Source organism: Pseudophryne corroboree, chromosome 11 (assembly GCF_028390025.1).
Source record: "Pseudophryne corroboree isolate aPseCor3 chromosome 11, aPseCor3.hap2, whole genome shotgun sequence".
In the NCBI taxonomy this organism is placed as follows: domain Eukaryota; kingdom Metazoa; phylum Chordata; class Amphibia; order Anura; family Myobatrachidae; genus Pseudophryne; species Pseudophryne corroboree.
The window spans coordinates 342933191-342958482 of record NC_086454.1 but is presented as its reverse complement, the minus strand read 5'-3'; the positions used below and the strand labels follow the sequence as shown (position 1 = coordinate 342958482).

The following is a 25292-nucleotide window of genomic DNA, read 5'->3' as shown; positions in this document are numbered from 1 at the left end:
ACCAGCGTTCCCAGTAAGTGAACACTCCAGAAGTAATAACAGAAGATTGGCGGCATAACTGCGGGATAACAGGTCCCAGCCGCACTGGTAATTGCCGGTTCCCAGCAGATCAGTCATCTGAGAACTGAGGTTCTATCTCAGCCACTGGCTTTTCACCTACCAGTAAGGAAGCCCTAATTATGAGTCAATGAGTCGCTGGCAGCAATTCTGTTTCTGGGCATGAGGGCATCGCATTTGTAGGATAAGGGATACTTAACTCTTTTGTTCCAAAGTGAACTTCTGCAAGGTAAGAAGACAGTGAAACGACATATGTAATTAAAACAATTACCAAATGTAATTGCGCAGCTTACTGGCAGACACAGCGTGTAAACTGGGAGGCCGGCGTGTATTGGCTTGGTGCTTTAGGTGTCTCTGCATATGGGTTTGTCTGTGCTTGATTCCTCTCTGCCTCAATCTCTCTCTTGGCACAGATGCCTGGACGGCTGCAGACCTCTCTGAAGATCCTAGGCACGAGCCTGTTTGCTCTGCTGGTCCTGGGGGGCATACTGGCGGCCTACGTGACGGGGTACCAGTTCATACACACCGACCACCATCACCTCTCCTTCGGGCTGTACGGCGCTATCCTGGGATTACATCTGCTCACTCAGAGCCTCTTTGCTTTCCTGGAGCACAGGCGAATGCGGAAAGGTGGGAAAATCCCTACGGGAACATCCTCAGTGGCCCTGTGCATCGCAGCCTATCAGGAAGACCCGGAGTACCTGAGGAAATGCCTGCAGTCAGTCCGGCGTCTCTCCTACCCCCACCTGCGAGTGGTCATGGTGGTGGACGGAAATTCAGAAGACGATAGATACATGATGGACATCTTCCGAGAGGTGATGGGATCGGAAGGCACCTGCTGCTACCTGTGGGACAGCAACTACCATGAGACGGCAGAGGGGGGGCAGGATGGGGAGAGAGGTGTCCAGGAGCTGGTGCAGAAGTTCCATTACTCCTGTATCATGCAGAAGTGGGGAGGGAAGCGAGAAGTTATGTACACTGCATTCCGGGCCCTTGGCGACAGTGTGGACTATGTTCAGGTAAGAATGATGAAGCTTAAATGAAGGATCAGCGATTTATAGAATGCTTAGCACACTAACATAACTTTTATTACGTTTTCCCACAGGATTTATGATCTAATGAAGTTATAAAGTATATATAACACTGTTATACCCTGGACTCAAACCCATCACCTCCTACATTTCAGTCAGGCACCTTACTCATGAATCTATTTATGTAGTACTATATAACACTGTTCTACCCTGTACTCAAACCCATCACCTCTTACATCGCAGTCAGGCACCTTACTCATTAAGCTATTTATGCAGTATTATATAACACTGTTATACCCTGGACTCAAGCCCATCATATCTTTTGTTGCAGTCAGGCACCTAACTAGTGAAGCTATTTATGTAGTATTATAGAACACTGTTATACCCGCGACTGAAGCCCATCACCTCTTACATTGCAGTCAGGCACCTAACTAGTGAAGCTATTTATGTAGTATTATAGAACACTGTTATACCCGGGACTCAAGCCCATCATCTCTTTTGTTGCAGTCAGGCATGTCACTTTTAAAGTTATTTATATAGTATTATATAACACTATTATACCTGCGACTTAAAGCCATTACCTCTTACATTGCACTCAGGCACCTTACTCATTAAGCTATTTATATAGTATTATAGAACATGGTTATACCTGGGACTCGAGACCATCACCTCTTACATTGCAGTCAGGCATCTTGCTCACAAAGTTATTTATATAGTATTATATATAACACTGTTATATCTGGGACTTGAAGCCATCACCCCTTACATTGCAGTCAGGCACCTTTCGCACCGCTATTTATATAGTATTATATGACACGTTACAGAAGGCTTGTTTTCTGCTACAAACCGCAGCCCATTAGAAGCACCTCCATTCTCCAAAGTGTGTGCTAGAAATTCCCTCCCCTTCTGTACTGGAGGTAGAAGCGCTTTATGTTCTTAATGCTTGATTCATAGTTGCGTGCTAATGCATCCGCAGCTGCGACACCATGCGCAGATACTGTGCGAACGACACAGACGTCTGGATTTGTATAGAGACGCCCGCAGGCGGATTGGCTGGTCCCAGCATCTGTGTCGCAGTATAGTTTGCAGATCATTCAGTCGCAGTTCTGAGTAGCTATGATTGCACAGAATGGCTGCGGGAACGGAGACGCAGCCGCCATGTTTTCTGCATACGGGATCGCAGTGGTAGGCTGAGACACGCTCTGAAAACGGTTGTGACGGTGTGTGGTTTTTCCACTACTCCCCGTGACCTACCACAAGCGGTCCGTGCCTGTCAGCCACTGTATGAGTACGTGGGACTGCGACGCACACGGCCGGCCGATAATCGCTCGTCTCCGTAAATATCGGCATTGTGTTCAGCTCTGCATAAAGCGCAGGAGATCGGGAGTCAGGGTCATAGTTACTTGCACATGGCACAAATACAGTACTATAAACTGTAAATCTGATGGGTGTGATATAGGAAAACGCTGCATGGTATGAAGTCTTCATTGCAACTTTTCCAGATTAGCGATCAGACCTGGATCAGGCACTGTGTGAATAACATTGCTATGATGGTGTTAATAAACAAGCTAGGTTTTCTGGATAGCCCTGTTTGAGGAAAGCAGAGAGGTTTGTCATTTTAATGCAGCAATACTTAGTCTCACTTGCTAGCGGCCACCAAGCAGCAGGACGTCAGATCTTTGTGTGCATTAGTGGGAAGACGGACGGGGTTTCATACACTCTAATCCCTTACTATCCCGCTGTGCTGTGCAAGTTACACTGATGGTGACCAGCCTCAGCATGCTGCAAGGGAGGGACGCTCGTCACACTTCCCAGGGCTGGTTACACAAGGCTCGGAGCTGCCATTGACAAAATAAAGGTAAAGGGCCTCAGGTTCAGCAGACATCGGGGTTATTCAGGTGTGTTAGTAAATAGGAATTTGATACCTACCGGTAATTCCTTTTCTCCTAGTCTGTAGTGGATACTGGGGTTCTGTACTTTAGTACCATGGGGTATATATCGGGTCCACTGGAGCCTGGCACTTTAAAACCTTTAGTGTGTGTGTATGTGTGTGCTGGCTCCTCCCCTCTATGCCCCTCCTACCAGACCCAGTCTAAGAAAACTGTGCCCGAGGAGACGGACATACCACGAGAGAAGAAACAAATACAACAGCGGTGAGGTAACAAGCCAACACGCAACAAGAACCGAAAGGAGGGTGCTAACCAGAACAGAGGATAGCAACACCAACCTAACCAGGATAGAACAGCTATCCTAACAACATAATGGGACCATAACGGCGGGCCAACCAAATACTTACTCAGGTAAGCAGGAATCGAAGCACTGAGGCGGGCACCCAGTATCCACTACGGACTACGAGAAAAGGAATTACCAGTAGGTATCAAATTCATATTTTCTCTTATGTCCTAGTGGATACTGGGGTTCTGTACTTTCATACCACGTGGAAGTCCCAAAGCTCCCAAATTGGTGGGAGAGTGCCGAGACTCCTGTAAAGCCACCTGACCAAACTGAAGGTCATCCTTGGCCAAGGTGTCGAACCGATAGAACTTAACAAAAGTGTTCAAACCAGACCAAATAGCAGCTCGGCCCAACCTTAAGGCCGAGACACCCCGGGCAGCCGCCCAGGAAGAGCCCACAGACCTCGTCGACTGGGCCTGAATAGACATCGGCAAAGGCAGAGTCTCCGAAGTATAGGCCTGTTAAATGGTCAACCTGAGCCAACAAGAAAATTGATTGCTTAGAATCCAGACGACCAATCTTGGTGGCATCAGAATGGACAAACAGCGAATCAGATATCCGATGATGAGCCGTCCTCTTGACATAAATCTTCAGAGCCCTCACTACATCCAAGGACTCTGGCCCAATGGAATGAACCGCAATAGGTTGATTGATATGAAAAGCTGAAACCACTTTTGGCAAAAACTGAAGACGCATCCTGAGTTCTGCCCTGTCCTCATGGAAAATCAAATAAGGGCTCTTACAGGATAAGGCCCCCAATTCAGAGAGAGACGTCTGGCAGACGCCAATGCTAGTAACATCACCATCTTCCTGGTGAGACATTTCAACTCCACCCTATGTAAGGATTCAACCCAGTCAGATTGAAGAAAGGACAGAACCACATTGAGATCCCACGGAGCCGTGGGAGGCACAAAGGGCGGTTGCATATGAAGAACTCCTTTTAGGAAAGTTTGTACTTCCGGCAACATGCCAAGTTGTTTCTGGAAGATTATAGAGAGCACCGAAATCTGGACTAAACATAGGCCCATATCCACTCCCGCTTGCAGGAAAAGTAGAAAACGACCAATTCCAAATTCCACGGGAGACATCTTTCTACTTTCACACCAGGAAACATACTTTTTCCAGATACAATGATAATGTTTTGACGTAACCACCTTTCTGGCCTGGACCATGGTGGAAATATCCCGGGAGAGAAGACGTTTTCTTGCTAGAATCTCCCTCTCAACTTCCAAGCCGTCAAACATAGCCGCTGTAAGTCTGGATAGACGAACGGACCTTGTTGAAGAAGATCTTTTTGGAGCGGTAGAGGCCAGGGATCCTTCAGAACATGGGTAGGAAGTCCGAGTACCATGCCCGTCAAGGCCAATCTGGGGCAATTAGAATTGTTTGAACGCTTTCCCTTCTTAGTCTTTTTAGAACCCTTGGGTTTAGCGGTTGAGGAGGGAATAGGTACACAAACCGGTACGTCCAAGGCATTGTCAGTGCGTCCACTGCTACAGCCTGCGGATCCCTCGTTCTGGAACAGTAACGACCTAGCTTCTTGTTGAGACGAGAAGCCATCAGATCTGTCTGCGGACATTCCCACCGGTAAATTAACTGTTGAAACACCTGGGAATGTAGGCCCCATTCTCCCGGATGGAGGTTGTGTCTGCTGAGGAAGTCCGCTTCCCAGTTGTCCACTCCTGGAATGAATATGGCTGAGATGGCCTTTGCGTTGGCCTACGCCCAGAGGAGGATATTTGCCACTTCTCGCATCGCCGCTCTGCTTCTTGTTCCCCCTTGTTGGTTTATGGGGGTAATTCAGACCTGATCGCTCGCTAGCTGTTTTTTGCAGTTCTGCGTTCGCAAAGTCATCGCCCATAGGGGAGTGTATTTTAGCTGTGCAAGTGTGCGATCGCATGTGCAGCCGAGCAGTACAAAAAGATCTTGTACAGTTTCTGAGTAGCCCAGAACTTACTCAGCCGCTGCGATCACTTCAGCCTGTCCGGGACCGGAATTCACGATAGACACCCACCGGCAAATGCTTGGACACGCCTGCGTTTTTCCAACCACTCCCTGAAAACGGTCAGTTGCCACCCACACGCGCCCTCTTTCCGTCAATCACCTTGCGATCGGCTGTGCGAATGGATTCTTCGTAAAACCCATTGCACAGCAACGATACGCTTTGTACCCGTGCGACGTGCCTGCGCATTGCGGTGCATACGCATGCGCAGTTCAGACCTGATCGTAGCGCTGCAAAAAACAGTAGCTAGCGATCAGGTCTGAATTACCCTCAATGTACGCCACCGCCGTGGCGTTGTCTAATTGAACTTGGATCGCCCGATCCCTCAGGAGATGAGAAGCTTGCAGAAGGGCATTGTAAATAGCCGTGAGTTCCAGAGCAGATTCCTGACGTGACCATATCCCCTGGAACTGGGCCCCTTGACACCGGAGGCTGGCATCTGTTGTCGGTAGAATCCACGAGTGGATATTGAAATTCCTGCCTTCTACCAGGTGAGGAACTTGCAGCCACCATAATAGAGAAATCCGGGCCTTCGGCGATAAGGTCACTTCCTGATGCATGTGCAGGTGAGACCCCGACCATTTGTCCAGCAGATCCAGCTCAAATGGCCGGGCATGAAATCTGCCATATTGGATTGCCCCGTAAGCAGCATCCATCCTGCCCAGCAAATGTAGGCAAAGATGGATGGATACCTTGCGAGGACGGAGCACTGAGCGGACCATAGCCTGGATAGCCAAGGCTTTGTCCATCAGAAGAAATACCTTCTGAGACACTATATCTTTCCCAGGAACTGAAGACGCTGGGTCGGTTCCAGGTGAGATTTCTGGAAATTTTGGATCCACCCGTGATCCGTAAGCAGGTGAGTCGTCGGCTCAAAGCTGTGCAGTAGACGCTCCCTGGACATAGCCTTATCAGGAGATCATCCTAGTAGGGGACTAAGTTGACCCCCATCATGCGCAGTTGCAGCATCATCTCCGCCATGATTTTGGTGAAGACCCTCGGAGCTGTGGACAGGCCAAAGGGCAAGGCCTGAAACTGGAAATTGTCATCCAAGATGGCGAACCTGAGGTAAGCCTGATGAGGGGGCTACATGGGAATGTGTAAGTAAGCATCCTTGACATCTAGGGATACCAGGGATTCCCCCTCCTCTAGACTGGACACCACTGCCCGCAGATATTCCATCTTGAATTTGAACACCCGCAGACACGGGTTGATAGACTTCAAGTTCAAGATGGGTCGCACCAAACCGTCTGGTTTTGGAACGACAAAAAGACCAGAGTAAAAACCCCTGTTGCGTAACAAAGGAGGTACTGGGACCACCACCCCTGTCCACAAAAGTTTTTGAATAGCCTCTTCAAGGTAACTCTTGCTGCGGGTAAAGCTGACAAGCCTGATTTGAAAAATCTGTGAGGAGGGAGTGCTTGAAATTCCAGCTGGTATCCCTGGGAAATGAGGTCCCTCACCCAAAGATCCTGGCAGGACTTTGCTCACATGTGGGCAAAGTGTTGAAGGCGAGCACCCACCTGAAAGTCACCTTGCCGCTGTAGGGCCAACCATCACGAGGAAGGCTTAGCGGCAGGGGATCCGGTGGTCTGGTCCAGGGAGGCAGCAGCTGCAGGTTTACGGGACTTACCACAAGATACTCTCGGAGTGGTGGAGACTCCCCTGCCCCTGCTTCTGAGTCTTGCCACACGAAAGGATTGCAAGGAGGGTCCTGTGTAAGAACGTCTAGCAGGTGGCGCAGCCGACAGCAGATAGTTTGACTTACCCGCCGTTGCCTGGGAGATCCATTTATTTAATTCGTCCCCAAACAAGGCATCACCCGTAAAGGGAAGATTTTATACACCCTTTTTGGAATCAGCGTCCGCTGACCATTGACGTAACCACAGAGCTCTGCGTGCCGAAACAGCCATAGCAGTAGTGCAACCATATATATTTTACATTTCTTATCAGGGTTTAACCACACTTCCTTGGCCAGGGAGCTTAATTCCTTAGACACAGGAAACGTGGCTGAGGTCTTGGATCTGACATTAAACTGCAACTCCTCATCTGGTTCCGCCTCCTGATCCGGTATGTGAAGGACCTCACTTACAGCATAAATGAGGACCTCCACCTCTGGGGACAGAGAGCTGTCCTCATCCATATCATCATCATCATCATCCACATCAGACTGACCAGAATCAGACTGGAGCACCTGTGGCAGTGAGCATTTATCTGAAACCAACAGACTGGGCTGAGAAGCCTTTCTGGTATCTGCTGTTTTTGCCATACAATCAATAGACTATTTCAACACCTGTCTCTCCTTTTTAGCTGCAGCTAATTCTGAATTGACATTCTGAATCATGCTCTTAAAATTATCTAACCAGTCAGGTGCCTGTGAACTGTGTCCCTGTGGAGATACAGAGCACTGTTCACAAATGAGGGACCCCACTGATGAAGGGGTAGAGTTACAAGCAGCACACATAACCATGTCCGCAGACATATTTACACAACTGAAAATACAGCGCAGCTCACTGAAAACACCTCCACACAGACCCTAGAGAGCCCCTGGAGTGACACTGAGGAAACGGAGACCAGCTCACAAACACAGCAGCCCAATGTGTGAATGTAAGTGTACAACCTGTATAAGTGCAGCGGTGCTACCGCTGGTGTGCTCCCCCCCTGCTATGACCCCCTGGTACCAGGACAGAAGTCTGTAACAGCATGGATCCCCGGAGGAGCAGCGTTCATGCAGCCTTGATGAAGCGGCAGGAAATGGTGCCTTCCCGCCTCTGGTCCCGCTCCGGGAAGCCCCACCCCTTGCAATGGCGCGCCGTCCCTGTAGCCTGTTTTTTATACTGGCCATGTTAAAACACAGTAAAACCATAACAGTACACACAAAGCCTTGTCTGACAGTGAGCACTGCTGAGGAGAACCAGTAATGTCCACGGCGGGCACCACAGCTCGTGGCCCGTGACCACCGCGCGACATGTCGCCAAAACTGCACCGGGGACCCGCTAACTGGGACCCTGGTGTAACACTCACCGCACCTTGATCTTCAGCATCTGTTAGAGGGTGGCGGCTGGCTGCCAGCGTGGGCACACATACTAACGATGTGTGAACAGCACCTCAGGAGCTCAGTGTCCTGTCAGCTGGGATTACGAACCATTAACCCTCAGGAGATTGGTTCGTCCCCCCTCTAAAGGCCAGTACTCACGGCCCGATGCGGGAGAGATGTGTGCTGAGCGAACCGCTCAGCACACATCTCTCCCGCCGCTCAGCACAGCGCGATGTGTGCTGAGCGTGCGGGGGGAGACGGGGGGGGGGGCGCTCACTTCACCCAGCGGGTGAAGTGAGCGACCCGCTAGATTGGCCTGCATGCAGGCCAATCTAGCACCAGCAATAGCGATGCGTGGGGCTGCGCATCGCTATCGCTGTTAGGACTACACACGGAGCGATCTTGCTGAAAATCTAGATTATCGCTCCGTGAGTACCTCCCTTTAGTCCCACGAAGCAGGTAGCCTGCTTGCCAACCAGAGCTACCTGAAAATAACGAACTAAAATAAAAAATAAAGGAAACTCTCCAGAGAAATGCAGCCGGCTCCTTGAGCACATTTTTCTAAACTAAGTCTGGTAGGAGGGGCATAGAGGGGAGGAGCCAGCGCACACATACACACACTAAAGGTTTTAAAGTGCCAGGATCCAGTGGACCTGACCTATACCCCATGGTACTAAAGTACATAACCCCAGTATCCACTAGGACGTAAGAGACAACCAAAAAAAGCACACTAATGGACAAAACCATGCTGCAGTGCAGGTGGGGCGGATGTAACATGTGCAGAGAGAGTTAGATTTGGGTGGGGTGTGTTCAGACCGAAATCTAAATTGCAGTGTAAAAATAAAGCAGCCAGTATTTACCCTGCACAGAAACAATATAACCCACCCAAATCTAACATCTTAAATTCCCACCACACACAAGGGGCCATTATAGCAGCCAGGTAACTTACCAGTATCATTCTGCTTGTGAACAGAGACCAGAGGGAGCCTGCACAAACACATAGAGAACATACAAACTCCACACCAGTATAAAGCAATGTTAACCATAGTGTCACCGTGCTGCCCCCATAGATGATGATAAACATGCTGATCCAGCCCGCAGAACAAATGTCCCCACTGTGTCACATATTAATCTACTGAAAGTCACTGTCCGGCCACTGAGTGCTGAGCCGTGGTGTCACGCTGTCTCCATCTGGTTGTAGGTGTGTGATTCCGACACGGTACTGGACTCGGCGTGCACGGTGGAAATGCTGCGTATCTTGGAGGAAGACCCCGATGTGGGTGGAGTTGGGGGAGATGTGCAGGTAACAATAAAGCATTTGTTTTCCCTTCCTTGTGGCTTACATAAAAAGGGCATTCCCTTCATGTTGATTGTCGTATTTTAGCTATTAAACCAGGGGTTCCCTAAACTGGGTCCCCAAGGCACCCTAACACTCCAGGTTTTCAGGATATCCATGCTTAAGCATAGGTGACTTAATTAGTACCTAGTTCATTCTGAATAAACCATTTGTGGTCAACCATGGATATCCTTAAAACCTAGAGTGTTAGGGTGCCCTGGGGACAGGGGGGGGGGGTCATTCCGAGTTGATCGCTTGCTAGCTACTCTTTGCAGCGCTCTGATCAGATAGTCGCCACCTATGGGGGAGTGTATTTTCGCTTTGCAAGTGTGCGAACGCATGTGCAGCCGAGCGGTACGAAAATAGTTTGTGCAGTTTCTGAGTAGGTCTGAACTTACTCAGCCGCTGCGATCACATCAGCCTGTCCGGTCCCGGAATTGACGTCATACACCCGCCCTGCAAACGCTTGGACGCGCATGCGTTTTTCCAACCACTCCCTGAAAACGGTCAGATGACACCCACAAACACCCTCTTCCTGTCATTCTCCTTGCGATCGGCTGTGCAAATGGATTAGTTAAATCCATCGCCTAGCACCGATCCGCTTTGTATCAGTATGACGCGCCTGCGCATTGCGGTGCATACGCATGCGCAGTTTTGACCTGATCGCAGCGCTGCAAAAAATAAGAATTTACTCACCGGTAATTCTATTTCTCGTAGTCCGTAGTGGATGCTGGGTACTCCGTAAGGACCATGGGGTATAGACGGGCTCCGCAGGAGACTGGGCACTCTTAAAAGAAAGATTAGGTACTATATCTGGTGTGCACTGGCTCCTCCCTCTATGCCCCTCCTCCAGACCTCAGTTAGGGAAACTGTGCCCGGAAGAGCTGACATTACTAGGAAAGGATTTGGAATCCAGGGTAAGACTCATACCAGCCACACCAATCACACTGTGCAACTCGTGATAACTATACCCAGTTAACAGTATGAACAAAAACTGAGCCTCTCTCAACAGATGGCTCAAACAATAACCCTTTAGTTAAGCAATAACTATATACATGTATTGCAGAGAGTCCGCACTTGGGACGGGCTCCCAGCATCCACTACGGACTACGAGAAATAGAATTACCGGTGAGTAAATTCTTATTTTCTCTGACGTCCTAGTGGATGCTGGGTACTCCGTAAGGACCATGGGGATTATACCAAAGCTCCCAAACGGGCGGGAGAGTGCGGATGACTCTGCAGCACCGAATGAGCAAACTCAAGGTCCTCCTCAGCCAGGGTATCAAACTTGTAGAATTTTGCAAAAGTGTTTGAAACCGACCAAGTAGCAGCTCGGCAAAGTTGTAAAGCCGAGACCCCTCGGGCAGCCGCCCAAGAAGAGTCCACCTTCCTCGTGGAATGGGCTTTTACTGATTTAGGATGCGGCAGTCCAGCCGCAGAATGTGCAAGCTGAATGGTGTTACAGGCCAGCGAGCAATAGTCTGCTTTGAAGCAGGAGCACCCAGCTTGTTGGGTGCATGCAGGATAAATAGCGAGTCAGTTTTTCTGACTCTAGCCGTCCTGGAAGCATAAAGTTTCAGGGCCCGGACTACGTCCAGCAACTTGGAATCCTCCAAGTCCCTAGTAACAGCAGGCACCACAATAGGTTGGTTCAAATGAAACGATGATACCACCTTAGGGAGAAATTGGGGACGAGTCCTCCATTCTGCCCTTTCCATATGGAAGATCAGATATGGCCTTTTACATGACAAAGCCGCCAATTCTGACACACGCCTAGTCCAAGCTAAGGCCAAAAGCATGACCACTTTCCACGTGAGATATTTTAGCTCCACGGTCTTAAGTGGCTCAAACCAGTGGTATTTTAGGAATACAACACACGTTAAGATCCCAAGGTGCCACTGGAGGCACAAAAGGGGCTGAATATGCAGCACCCCTGTAACAACGTCCGAACTTCAGGCAGTGAAGCCAGTTCTTTTTGAGAGAAAAAGGGATAGGGCCGAAATCTTGGCCTTTATGGATCCTAATTTTAGGCCCATAGTCACTCCTGACTGTAGGAAGTGCAGGAATCGACCCCGCTGGAATTCCTCTGTAGGGCCTTCCCGGCCTCACACCAAGCAACCTATTTTCGCCATATACAGTGAAAAAGTCTTGCTGTCACGTCTTTCCTAGCCTTTATCAGCGTAGGAATAACTGCATCCGGAATGCCCTTTTCCGCTAGGATCCGGCGTCCAACCGCCATGCCGTCCAACGCAGCCGCGGTAAGTCTTGGATCAGACAGGGTCCCTGTTGCAACATGTCCTGACTGAGAGGCAGAGGCCATGGGTCCTCTGAGAGCATTTCTTGCAGTTCCGGGTACCGAGTCCTTCTTGGCCAATCCGGAGCAAAGAATATTGGCCCTCATTCCGAGTTGTTCGCTCGGTATTTTTCATCGCATCGCAATGAAAATCCGCTTAGTACGCATGCGCAATGTTCGCACTGCGACTGCGCCAAGTAACTTTACTATGTAGAAAGTAATTTTACTCACGGCTTTTTCATCGCTCCGGCGATCGTAATGTGATTGACAGGAAATGGGTGTTACTGGGCGGAAACACGGCGTTTCAGGGGCGTGTGGCTGAAAACGCTACCGTTTCCGGAAAAAACGCAGGAGTGGCCGGAGAAACGGTGGGAGTGCCTGGGCGAATGCTGGGTGTGTTTGTGACGTCAACCAGGAACGACAAGCACTGAACTGATCGCACAGGCAGAGTAAGTCTGAAGCTACTCTGAAACTGCTAAGTAGTTAGTAATTGCAATATTGCGAATACATCGGTCGCAATTTTAAGAAGCTAAGATTCACTCCCAGTAGGCGGCGGCTTAGCGTGTGTAACTCTGCTAAATTCGCCTTGCGACCGATCAACTCGGAATGAGGGCCATTGTTCACACTCCTCCGTTTATTACAATTCTCAGCCCTTGGGTCTGAGAGGAAGAGGAGGGAATATATAGACCGACTGGAACACCCACGGTGTTACTAGTGCGACCACAGTTATCGCCTGAGAGTCCCTTGACCCAGCGTAAAACCTTTTTTATCTATTTATTGAGGTGGGACGCCATGTAGTCCACCTGAGGCAGTTTCCATCAATTTGCAAAACTGCGTGAAGACTTCCTGATGAAGTCACCACTTTCCCGGGTGGAGGTCGTGTCCACTCCCGGAATGAACACTGCTGATAGTGCGCTTACTTGATTCTCCGCCCAGCGAAGAATTCTGGTGGCTTCTACCCTCGCCACCCTGCTCCTTGTGCCGCCCTGGTGGTTTACATGAGCCCCTGCGGTCTGACTGGATCAGAACCGGTTGGTCGCGAAGCAGGAACTCCGCTTGACTTAGGGCGTTGTATATGGCCCTTAGTTCCAGGATATTGATGTGAAGGCAAGTCTGTTGGCTTGACCACAAACCTTGGAATTTTCTTCCCTGTGTAACTGCCCCCCACCCTCGGAGGCTTGCATCCGTGGTCACCAGGACCCAGTCCTGAATGCCGAATCTGCGGCCCTCGAGAAGGTGAGCACTCCGCAGCCACCACAGGAGAGACATCTGAAGATGTGATCCGGACCACTTGTTCAGTAAGTTCCATTGTCCTTGCATGGAACCAGCCGAAGGGGATGGCCTCGTATGATGCCATCATCCTTCCCAGGACTCGAGTGCAGTGATGCACTGACACCTGTTTTGGTTTTCAATGGATTCCTGACCAGTGTCATGAGCTCCTGAGCTCTCTCTATCGGGAGATAAACCCTCTTCTGGTCTGTGTCTAGGATCATGCCTAGGCGAGGCAGATGAGCTGTAGGAACCAACTGCGACTTTGGAATATATAGAATCCAGTCGTGTTGCCGTTTCACTTCCAGAGAAGGTGATACGCTGTCCAGCAACTGCTCTCTTGATCTCGCTTTTATGAGGAGATCATCCAAGTATGTGATAATAGTGACACCTTGCTTCCGCAGGAGCACCATCATATCCGCCATTACCTTGGTGAAATTGGTAATGACCATCCCGTACCGCAATTTTGAGGTACGCCTGATGAGGTGGATAAATGGGGACACGAAGGTATGCATCCCTTATGTCCCGATTCAATTCAGGCATGCAATGACCGCTCTTAGCGATTCCATCTTGAACCTGAACCTTTTCAGGTATATGTTCAGGTATTTTAATTCAATATGGGTCTAACCGAACCGTCTGGTTTCGGGATTATAACATGGTCGAATAATAACACCCTCTTGTTGAAGGAGGGGACCCTTGACCACCACCTGTTGAAGATACAATTTACGAATTGCAGTTAACACTGGCTCCCTCTCTTGGGGGGAAGCCCGCCGGGTCCTCGGTGAGGGGGCATCTTTTCACAGTCCAGCCTATATCCCTGCGATACAATTTCTATTGCCCAGGGATCTAACAGGGAGTGAACCCACTTGTGGCTGAACTTACGAAGGCGTGTCCCCACCGGGCCTAACTCCGCCTGTGGAGCCCCAGCGAAATGCAGTGGATTTTTGTAGAGGTCGGGGAGGACTTCTGTTCCTGGGGACTAGCTGTGTTGTACAGCTTCTTTCCTCTGCCCCCGGCTCTGACAAGAAAGGACGCACCTCAGTCTTTCTTGTTTCGTTATTCGAAAAGCTGCATTTAATAATGTCGTGCTTTCCTAGGCTGTGCAGGAATATAAGGCAAAATATCAGAATTACCAGCTATAACTGTGGAGACCAGGCCCGAGAACCTTTCTCCACACAATCCTCAGCCTTCCATATGCCTCTTAAGTCGGCATCATCTGTCCAATGTATATTCTACAGGACACGTCAAGCAGAAATCGACATAGCTTTTGTCTCTAGGACCCAGTATACTCATGTCCCTTTGGGCATGCTTTATAATTATATATCTATCACTTAAGACAGCATCTTAAAATATTTATATGCATACTAGGGTCTCAATCTCTGCTGATAAGGTACCTGTCCACGCTGCCACAGCGCTATAAACCCATGCCGACACAATCGCCTGTCTGGGTAGTATACTAGAATGTGCACGTTATCTGCAAGATCCCTGAGAATAGCTAGTGCAAACAGGACACCCAAGGGGAAGATTCTCAACACATCCTGGCCCTAGTGGGGAAAGGATACAGCCTGAGAATTCTCTTGTGGGAAGCTGCCGTCTCTTGTCTGGAGATTCCCGCTCTTTTTCCTCATGAGAGGAGGGAAATTTACCTCAGCATTCTTCCCCTTAACATGTGTACTCTCGTGTCAGGGACAGATGAGTCATCACTCATCAGTGATATGCAAATCATCTTTTATTCCAATAATCATATATTGAATATCTTTTAGCCCTCTTGGCTGTAACTTTGCATTATCGTAGTCGACAGTGGAGTTAAACTCCGTGTCGATACTTTGTTATTTTGGATAGTGAACATAGAGAGACTCTGAAGGACTCTGTGACATAGGGACAGACCAGGGTAGATTTCCTTTCTGTTCCCTAACCTTTTGTGCAATAATTTTACCTCAGCACTTACACATATCCAAACAGGTGTCGGCGTTGTTGACGGAGACACCCTCCCACACACTTATCCGCTCTATCACCTCCTTAGAGGAGCCTTTTACCTCAGACATGTCGACACACGCGTACCGACACACCACACACACAGGGGATGCTCTATTTGAAGACAGTTCCCCCACCAGGCCCTTTGGAGAGACAGAGAGAGAGTATGCCAGCACACACCACAGCGCTATATAATACAGGGATGTACACTATACTGAGTGATTTTTCCCCTATAGCAGCTTATATACACAGTTTTGCGCCTAAATTTATGTGCCCCCCCTCTCTTTTTTACCCTTTGTGTACCAGGATACTGCCGGGGAGAGCCTGGGGAGCTTCCTTCCAGCTGAGCTGTGAAGAGAAAATGGCGCCGGTGTGCTGAGAAAGAAGGCCCGGCCCCCTCAGCGGCGGGCTTCTGTCCTTTTATGTACTTTAATGGCGGGGGTTAATGCACATATACAGTTTATCAGACTGTATTATGTGCTTTTTGCCAAGTAAGGTAATCTAATTGCTGCCCAGGGCGCCCCCCCCCCAGCGCCCTGCACCCATCAGTGACCGGAGTGTGTGGTGTGCTAAGGGAGCAATGGCGCACAGCTGCAGTGCTGTGCGCTACCTTAATGAAGACCGGAGTCTTCAGCCGCCGATTTTCAACTTCTCTTCGTTCTTCTGGCTCTGCAAGGGGGACGGCGGCGCGGCTCCGGGACCGGACGACCGAGGACTGGGCCTGTGTTCGATCCCTCTGGAGCTAATGGTGTCCAGTAGCCTTAGAAGCCCAAGCTAGCTGCAAGCAGGTAGGTTCGCTTCTCTCCCCTCAGTCCCACGTAGCAGTGAGTCTGTTGCCAGCAGATCTCACTGAAAATAAAAAACCTAACAAATACTTTCTTTTCTAGGAAGCTCAGGAGAGCCCCTAGGGTGCATCCAGCTCTGGCCGGGCACAGATACTAACTGAGGTCTGGAGGAGGGGCATAGAGGGAGGAGCCAGTGCACACCAGATATAGTACCTAATCTTTCTTTTAAGAGTGCCCAGTCTCCTGCGGAGCCCGTCTATACCCCATGGTCCTTACGGAGTACCCAGCATCCACTAGGACGTCAGAGAAAATAGCTAGAGAGCGATCAACTCGGAATGACCCCAAGAGTCTGGAAAACACTGCATGAAACACTTTTCCTGACCTGGAAGGGGTGGGGGTCTATTTACCACTATTTGGCAATAAGGATGATTTCCTACCGCCGTAAAGCTCTCTGTAGAATATCGGAGCAATATCTCGCTGTCGGCGATACTGGCCCGGAATGCTTAGGGGCCAGTCTCAAGGTATATGCGCATGTATAACCGAGCAAGCCGGTTCATAGGGAAATTATCACCGGCGGAAACACTAGTTATCATATGGATTTCCGCCATAAATAAATTTGCCCCCTGCGGTAGGTTCCGCTGAGCATCAACACCAACGTAAAAATAGGATTTTGGTACTTACCAGGTAAATCCTTTTCTTTGAATCCATAGGGGGCACTGGAGTACTCTTGGGATATGGACGGGCGGAGCCGAACAAAGGCACTGAATATTCAAATTTAGGACTCTCCCCCCCCCTCCATATCCCCAAGTACCTCAGTGTACTTTGCCAGTGTTTTTTACTGAGCGAACAGGATATAGAGAGGTTGACAATGGAGAATCCCTATAACATAACGGACAACCACAAAGTTGATCCGTAACCTTATTGTCAACTAAACAGTTGACACCTTAACCGATAGAACTTTATAATTTGAGCCAATTGGTGAAAATGTGTTACCCTAAGCTCCTTCGAGCTTAATACCATCCAAGTTAAATTTGTTCACTAAGCTCCCTTGAGCTTACAACAACCCAGGTAAAACTGCTCTGGGTGGGCGTCCAGTGCCCCCTATGGATTCAAAGAAAAGGATTTACCTGGTAAGTACCAAAATCCTATTTTCTTTATCATCCACTAGGGGTCACTGGAGTACTCTTGGGACGTACCAAAGCTTCCCTCGTGGGCGGGAGAGCTGTTTGATACTTGTAACAGTAGGCAGCCAAAGCTAAATGCTGATGGCGCCACCATTCATAACGTGTAAACGTGCACAAACGTGGTGCACTAAAGGCTATGTAGCCGCGTCGTAGACGCTCCACGACCCGCTGGGTGTGACATTCCCACAGAACCTGTGGGATGCTATTACTGACGTAGGCGATTGTAACTTAGCCTTAAGTAAGCCTGACTTGTAGTCATTATTATCCAACTGGATAAAATCTGCTGAGAAACTAGCTAACCCCAGTTTGCAGTATCATATAGAACAAACAACGTATTCATATCACGTACTACATATATAAACGCGTAACGCGTGTACCACATTCAGAATTTTAGAATGTGCTGTCCCCACAGGAACCACTATTGGTATATTGATGTGAAGAATACGAAAGCGGATTTTGTCGGAAGATCTGCTTTGTAATGAGAAAACTCAAATACGGTGGCTTGGAATACAAGGCACCCAAATATGAAAACAAAATCCTTGCCGAAGCACCCTTGGCGAAGCCAAGGCTAGAAGAAAAATGTTTTCCAAAGTGAGAACTTAATACCCATTTGTTGTACGGGTTCAAAAATATGAAACTTAATTCCCATTTGTTGAAAGGATTCCAAAATATGAAAACTAAGAAATCTGAACCCAACCTCAAATCGCCTGGCGCTGTAGGTGGGATAAATAGAGTCTGAACTTTGGTGACACCTTGTAGAAAGATGTTTACAGACGTAAATAGAGGCAAACGCTTTGAAAATAAGTTTACCACACAGATACCTGCACTCTTAGTGCAGATGAACGCAGTTTTCCATCCCATCCCGTTTAACAGAATACGGGTACTTGAAGTATGATGTTGGAAACTTCCGAGGTTTACAACCTATGTAAGCACACGAAATTTTTTAATTATGAGCTGCCTTAAGCGGCTTACTATTTCGTAACATGGTTGGTATAACCGATACTGTAATTCTCTATTTTTTAAGAGAGAGGTCTGAACTCTCACCCCGTCAACCGCAGCTGCGGTACATAGATAATAGGTACATAGGTAACTATGGGTAAAAGAACGTTCCGTGATGTAACAGGTTGGCCGTATTATGAGCGGGGCAAGATCGTGTGCAAGTATTACTTGAAAATTCGAGAAGCAAACTTCTCCGAAACCCATGAGATACCACCAGTATGACTGTGACGAACTGTCTTCTGATCCGTTTTGGCAACGAAGAGAGAAGCGGAAAATGGTGGAGCCAGATACACGATGCTGAATGACCCCATGAATGTGATGTACATATACTGAGCTTTTGTAATTGTGGCGAGATGCCATTATGTATACTTGGGGTAACCGCCTTCTGTGGACTCACATATGAAACACCTCTGGATTTAATGTCCAGTTTTCAAGATCCAAACCCTGACGGGTGAGATCTTTTGTCTAACAAATGTCCACTCACGGATTGATGTCTTGACATTTTCACATAATGGCGTTCTGAGCCATTGAAGATTTGAGTTACCTGCCGCATTGCCATGCGGCTTCTTGGTTTTCACTGGTTGTTGTGTATGCAACTGCCGTTGCTTTGTTTGACTGCTTAAGGGCAGCGTGAGCTAGGCATGAAAAAACAAAATTACATGAAACTCACGGTTGTTCCTGTCTACAGAAATCTTTAGTAAAAAGCGAAAGATTTATTCGTTCTGAAGAGAACCCAGAGTCTATCCCTGGACAGACTGAAAACGAATTATTTATTGCATTGTAAAATGCACAGAGTTCTAGGACATTTATCTATTGCATTGTAAAATGCACAGAGTTCTAGGACATTTATTGACAGCAATCTGTCGTGTTTTAGAACCTTTGCGTTGATTTTAACTACAAATCCTGACTCTCTGTGACTGTCGTCCAGAGTATACGCACCCTTGTCCCTCTGTGAGAAACGCGATTGAAAACACATCTTTATTCTTAATAAGTGAATACACCAATGTACCGCTAATGTGCGTGTACCTTTGTTCTTGCTGGTGTAGTAGGTAAAAGTCTTTGATTTACCGTATTTATAATCTTACCTAGGAATTGACATCGTTTAGACCGACTTAGATGTGATTGTTTTCGAACTTAATCTGCTACCGCAGTATACCTTAGTAGCGCAAGATAGAGGAACTTTGTTGATACATAGTTCTTATGTGAGATGAGCGATTATTCCAACATCACTTTGGTAAATACCGGCAGCGATAAGCAACGGTATAAATGAAATGGTTAATGGTTGTGGCGATTTGCAAACGCTAGAACCTGTGATGAAGAAACCGGACTGGGTAAATACGCATTGTGAAGATCAAATGCAATTATACAATTTTGTGGCTGCAATAAGCAAAAACTAACTGCAGAAAATCCATTTTCATTTTCTAACTGTAGTAAATGACTTGCTGATTGATATTGCAACGGAGCTGTTTGATTTTGCTCAAACAGACGGGAATAAGTCATTTTGACTCTGTTGGCGTACTATTGACTGGTTTATAACCCAGCAAAGACTAAATGACAACCTGCCAAACCGTTCGCCAGAAGCAGTTTTGTACTCTAAGCTGTAAATAGCTGAGACATATATGAGTTGAAGTCATGAAACCTCGCAAATGTAACCTGAAAAGACGCACTTCCACAAATGTAAAAGAGGTCATCAAACCACTGGCTTGCTGACTGTAACGTCCTGTCGTTACAAGACGTGACTGATGTTTATAAAAGAATAAAACGCTGTTACAAGTATATTGTATGCGCTAATGGCAGAATATCGTAAAGGGATAAAATGTCGTTACACATATATCCAATTTAGGAGCAAACAAGCTCTGGGCTTGTCGCGCTTAACTAGCGACAATTTGAAAATAACCGGCGTTAGCAAAAGCTTTACAGATATACTCTGCAGCTTCTTTTAACCGTGATCGGCATGGTTCCATAGATAGATTCTAGTGACCCAAATGTATCTGTGGTTTTTATAATGTTTGACAGAAACGCATATACCAATGGCGGATCGCGTCCTTTTGGAAACTATTATGTATGGTTGTCTAAAACCCCGCACTATCTGAGTGCTGGACTAATGTACCCTGCTCACTTGTAGTTATCGGTGTGAGATTTGACATAGAATCGTGCATTAAATTATAAGACTAGTGAAATAAACACTCTGGTACCCAAAGGAAAATTGTCACTTTGGAAAGATTGTCTTTTGTTAGCGCTGGCGGAGTTATTCTGAGACTCCGATTACCGCTGTTTTAATTTGAATTGCCAATGTTAACATTTTTAGTCTGCACTAGAGCCTTATTCGCTATGTAGACAGACATCATAATAGGCAACAGACAGACACTTGCACGATTATTATATGGCATATATATCTATATATATATGTTATTGCTGAACAGCATATTTATTAGGAAACCAAAGTCTTTATGTGAAAAGCAGTTCACATGGGCATGAAACCCGAACCAAATTCCTACTAACACCCCTGCGCCTTCTGGTGGCTTAAAGATGTAGGGCAGGAATGTTCCAGAATTATCTTGAACTAAAAAAAAAAAAAAAATTCCCACTAACACCCCTGCGCCTCCTTGTGGAGTAGAGGTGTATGGTCTGGAATTATAACTGGAAAACCAGCAATGATTAAAATGGCCGTCATGCCATGCTTTCCCAGAAAATCATAGTACAGGGTACCTGCTGCAGTTTTAATATAGGCTTAATAGCCTATTATACAGTTATTATGCTTAATAGCCTATTATACATAGGATACAGTAAAATATATGTATTCAAATAATATGAGCACTGCCTGCAGTGTATTTATGCAACTGTAACCAAAAATAACAGAAAACATGGTTAAACGTGTAATAGGTTATGCCACTGATAACCTATTGCCAGCCAAAGCCTCATATATATATTATATATATATACAAAGTGTTTACACCTATAATCACAGTTCATACTGATATTATTGCCAGCAAAAGCTTCATTATATTTATATATATAAAACGTGCTGTTAACGTGCTGCGCTGCTTGTGTATTTTGAACCCATGCAGCCTTTGCTGCTGCTATGGGTATTATTCCCCCCCCCCCCCTGCATCCCTTACCTGCAGCGTACGGAGATCGGGAGCAGGGAGAGCAGGAGAGCCTGATCTAGCGCCGGGGAGCCGTCCGGCAGCTGCTTCCTACAGCAGTACACAGTCTCCCTGTGTCTGCGGTGTGTCTTTGGAAAAGTGGCCTGCGTCCTTTAGTGACGTGCGGCCACTGTCTCGGCGGCGTGTAGCGGTGCCGGGCCATGAAAGCAGTGAGAGCGGCCGGCGTCTGAGTGACGTGCGGCCGCTCTCTTAGTTGAGCTCCCGGAGAATGTCGGCGGCGTGTAACGGTGCCGCAGCAGAGCAGTGAGAGCGGCCGGCGTCTGAGTGACGTGCGGCCGCTCTACTTAGTTCAGCCCAGGAGAATGGCGGTAGCGTCTAGCGGTGCCGTGCCCTCAGAGCAGTGAGAGCGGCCGGCGTCTGAGTGACGTGCGGCCGCTCTCTTAGTACAGCGCACGGAGATTCTCGTACCGGGCCATCAGCGCAGTGAGAGCGGCCAACGTCTGAGTGACGTGCGGCCGCTCTGCGCATCGTTCAGCAAGACCTTCAGCGGCGTGTAGTTCACGTGCTCAGCGGCTATGTCATTTCTACAGCATAACACACACACAGCAGGGCGGCAGCGTGAGCTGACCGCCCTGACACTCATACCTTGTGCCGCCTTCTCTTCTCTCTGCAAGCTCCGTTTCAGCCTCATCTTGGCTGTGACGGAGCTTCTGTAAGTGTAAGCTCCTTCCAGCTCTTTGTCTTATCCTGGCTGTAACGGATCTTCTTTCTGTAAGCTCCGTTCAGTTTAAAGGAGACAATGGCTGCCTGTGGCTGTGAGGGTGCTCTTTGTGAGGACCGACACGCCATGCGCTTGTCTATAGCGCCTGTGGCTGTGAGGGTGCTCTTTGTGAGGACCGACACGCCATCCGCTGCCTTGCAGCGACACCATCCCGGACCCATGTTTTTCCATAAACTGAGACGGGCAGTGTAAAAATTAAAAATAAAAATAAAAATCTGAAAAGTGGCCATTGCCACAAGCCGATGTTCATCTGTGAGCACCGAAAAAACACTGGCAAAGTACACTGAGGTACTTGGGGATATGGAGGGGGGGGAGAGTCCTAAATTTGAATATTCAGTGCCTTTGTTCGGCTCCGCCCGTCCATATCCCAAGAGTACTCCAGTGACCCCTAGTGGATGATAAAGAAATCTGAACCAGAGGCTAATGCTAGTTCCTCACCGTACTATTCTGCAGTACTGACCACAGAGTCATTTTTCATGTATGTCTGCCTCTAATGTCCGCTGTTTCCCTACAGATCCTGAATAAATACGACTCCTGGATCTCCTTCTTGAGCAGCGTGCGGTACTGGATGGCGTTTAACGTGGAGCGAGCGTGTCAGTCCTACTTTGGCTGTGTACAGTGCATCAGCGGCCCTCTGGGGATGTACCGGAACACTCTGCTGCAGTACTTTCTGGAAGACTGGTACCACCAGACCTTCCTGGGCCAGAAGTGTAGCTTTGGTGATGACCGGCACCTGACCAATCGCGTGCTGAGCATGGGCTACCGGACTAAGTACACAGCCCGATCCAGGTGCCTGACGGAAACGCCCACCAAGTACCTGCGATGGCTGAACCAGCAGACGCGGTGGAGTAAATCATATTTCCGGGAGTGGCTGTACAACGCGCTGTGGTTCCACAAGCATCACCTCTGGATGACCTACGAGTCCGTGGTCACGGGTTTCTTCCCTTTCTTCCTGGTGGCCACGGTGGTGCAGCTCTTCTACCGTGGCCGCATCTGGAACATAATGCTCTTCCTGCTGACGGTGCAGCTTGTGGGCATAGTGAAGGCCACCTATGCCTGCTTTCTGCGTGGCAACGCCGAGATGATCTTCATGTCGCTCTACTCTCTCCTCTACATGACCAGTCTGCTACCTGCCAAAATGTTTGCCATCATCACCATCAACAAGTCCGGATGGGGGACGTCTGGGCGGAGGAAGCTGGTGGTGAACTTCATGGGTATAGTGCCCGTGTCGTTGTGGTTCTGTATCCTTCTGGGTGGGCTAGTGTACACGGCGTACTGCCAGAGCCAGGATCCATTCACTGATACGGAACTGTTGTTCCTGGTAACAGGAGCGGTCCTGTACGGGTGTTACTGGTTGGCACTGCTCAGTCTCTACCTGGCAATCGTTGCCCGACGGTGTGGAAAGAAGCAGGAACTGTACAGCCTGGCCCTATCGGAGGTGTGACAGTGAGGGCAGGGTCTAGCTTTCAAATGACATTACAAAACTTGAATATATTATTGAGGATATGGCTGGACCAATCAGATGTAAGATCTACAGAAGTATACGGCCGAGAGGGCGATGCCAGGAGGACCACGGACTGTATCTCACCAGCAGAGTCTTACAGGGATCAGACTGTACTATGCAAACATATACCTCAGGCAGATCATCAGAGCACGTTGCCTATAGCAATACCAGCCAGTGATGGCGCAGCCTTAACACGCCCAGAATTCGCCTACTGTGCCACCAACACAATGATACATGTGAGACAGCTTTATGGGGCATTGAACAGCCGCATCCACCGCAGGGGAAGAGCTTACTAACATTATGGCGTAGACGCATATATCGGTGACCCCTCCACCCGAACATATGGGAGACTCATGCACAAATGTGACCTCGTACATCTCTGCTGCAGCCGCGCCAAACACCCCCTGTCGGCGCGCCAGGTCCTGTCAGGTTCTCCAAGCGCCGGGGTCTTTTTTTTTTTTTTTTAGGTGAATTTGTGTTTCACGTGCCCCTAGGACTCACCAGGAGAATGTGCTGATTATTTGATATGTCACTTGTGTATCTTTATGTGACGGAGTCCGTATCTGTATACTAAGTGCTACTATGTAGCAGCCACAGCTTTTTTCCATGTCCCGGTCCATCGAGCATCATATATAGTCCCAGTCACACACAGATATACACGTGTCATATATCACATTACTCAGCACAGTTTCCCGCAGCGACTATGATGCATTTCCGGTGCAAAAAAAAATATGCCCGACTTCTAGCGGGGTTTCACAGGACCTGGCGGCTCACTCCTCTGGCATCTGGCGCTGCGTGACGTACTGAGGTTGGATGTATGAGGACACATCTGTAGGAACGGCTACATATACTTAGTTGCCTGATGGACACAGTGATCACCCAGATTATAGGACTTTGCGTCTAGTGACAAGACGTTTGTAATGATCCAAGAAATAAGGGGCTAATGGTAAAATGTGACATGGAGACAGCACTGCAGGCGGAGAGGCTGATTCTGTGCACGGCCGCGTCCCTAAATGTGGCCCGGGGCAGGGGGTTACTGGTAGTGGTTTTGCCGATGATTTTGGCTGGAATTTCTTAAGATGCCATGCTTACATATGACCAAAGATGTGTCTGCACACTTACGTCTCCGGAACTACATTCTAAGACGCAGCCTTAAATCTACCGTATAGACCTGTCGGGGGGGGGTTTGGGGAGTAGTGCCAGCAATCACCACTGGCAACGCCAACATTTCCGCACAGGTTTACAGAATGTACATCTGCTTTATCCATATCAATACTCAAGATGCATCTCAGGGGCGCTCTCTGTAGCAGACCGACGCGTAACCATTCCTCATCAGCCGCTCCTAGCCCATTCTTACGTCGTGCAACTCTGTGCAGTAATATCCCACCGTAACCAAAGCCCACATAACATATGTCATGGGTATTATCAGGTATGAGGGTTCCACACATGGGGGTATATTTACTAAGCACCCGATTTTGTGCAAGTTTTTTTTTTCCTAAGTGTCATCTCGGGAATTTACTAAAATTTCAGCAGAGTTGGGGCTATTCGTATTGTTTTCCCCGGCTAAGTTCACAAACACGAATGAATACACCATCGGTCAAACACGGCTGTTATTTGATGCAACTCGGTAATTTACTAAGAATTTGTATTCTCAATCACTGCCGACAACAGTCAAACACTGCCGGGAAAGCATAGAGG

At 48.3% G+C, this 25292-nt stretch overlaps 1 protein-coding gene and 1 non-coding gene across 2 annotated transcripts; one reads left to right on the top strand and one right to left on the bottom strand.

The window, feature by feature from the left end:
- The first annotated feature begins 470 nt into the window (after positions 1–470).
- Positions 471–25292, top strand: HAS3 (hyaluronan synthase 3). The gene is made up of 3 exons (XM_063946242.1): positions 471–1076; positions 9564–9665; positions 22605–25292. The coding sequence occupies exons 1-3, from the start codon at positions 471–473 to the stop codon at positions 23532–23534; spliced, it is 1638 nt and encodes a 545-aa protein (XP_063802312.1). The 3' UTR covers positions 23535–25292.
- LOC134971076 (U5 spliceosomal RNA) lies at positions 18829–18944 on the bottom strand. The gene has a single exon (XR_010190221.1). It is a non-coding gene; the product is annotated as a U5 spliceosomal RNA (small nuclear RNA).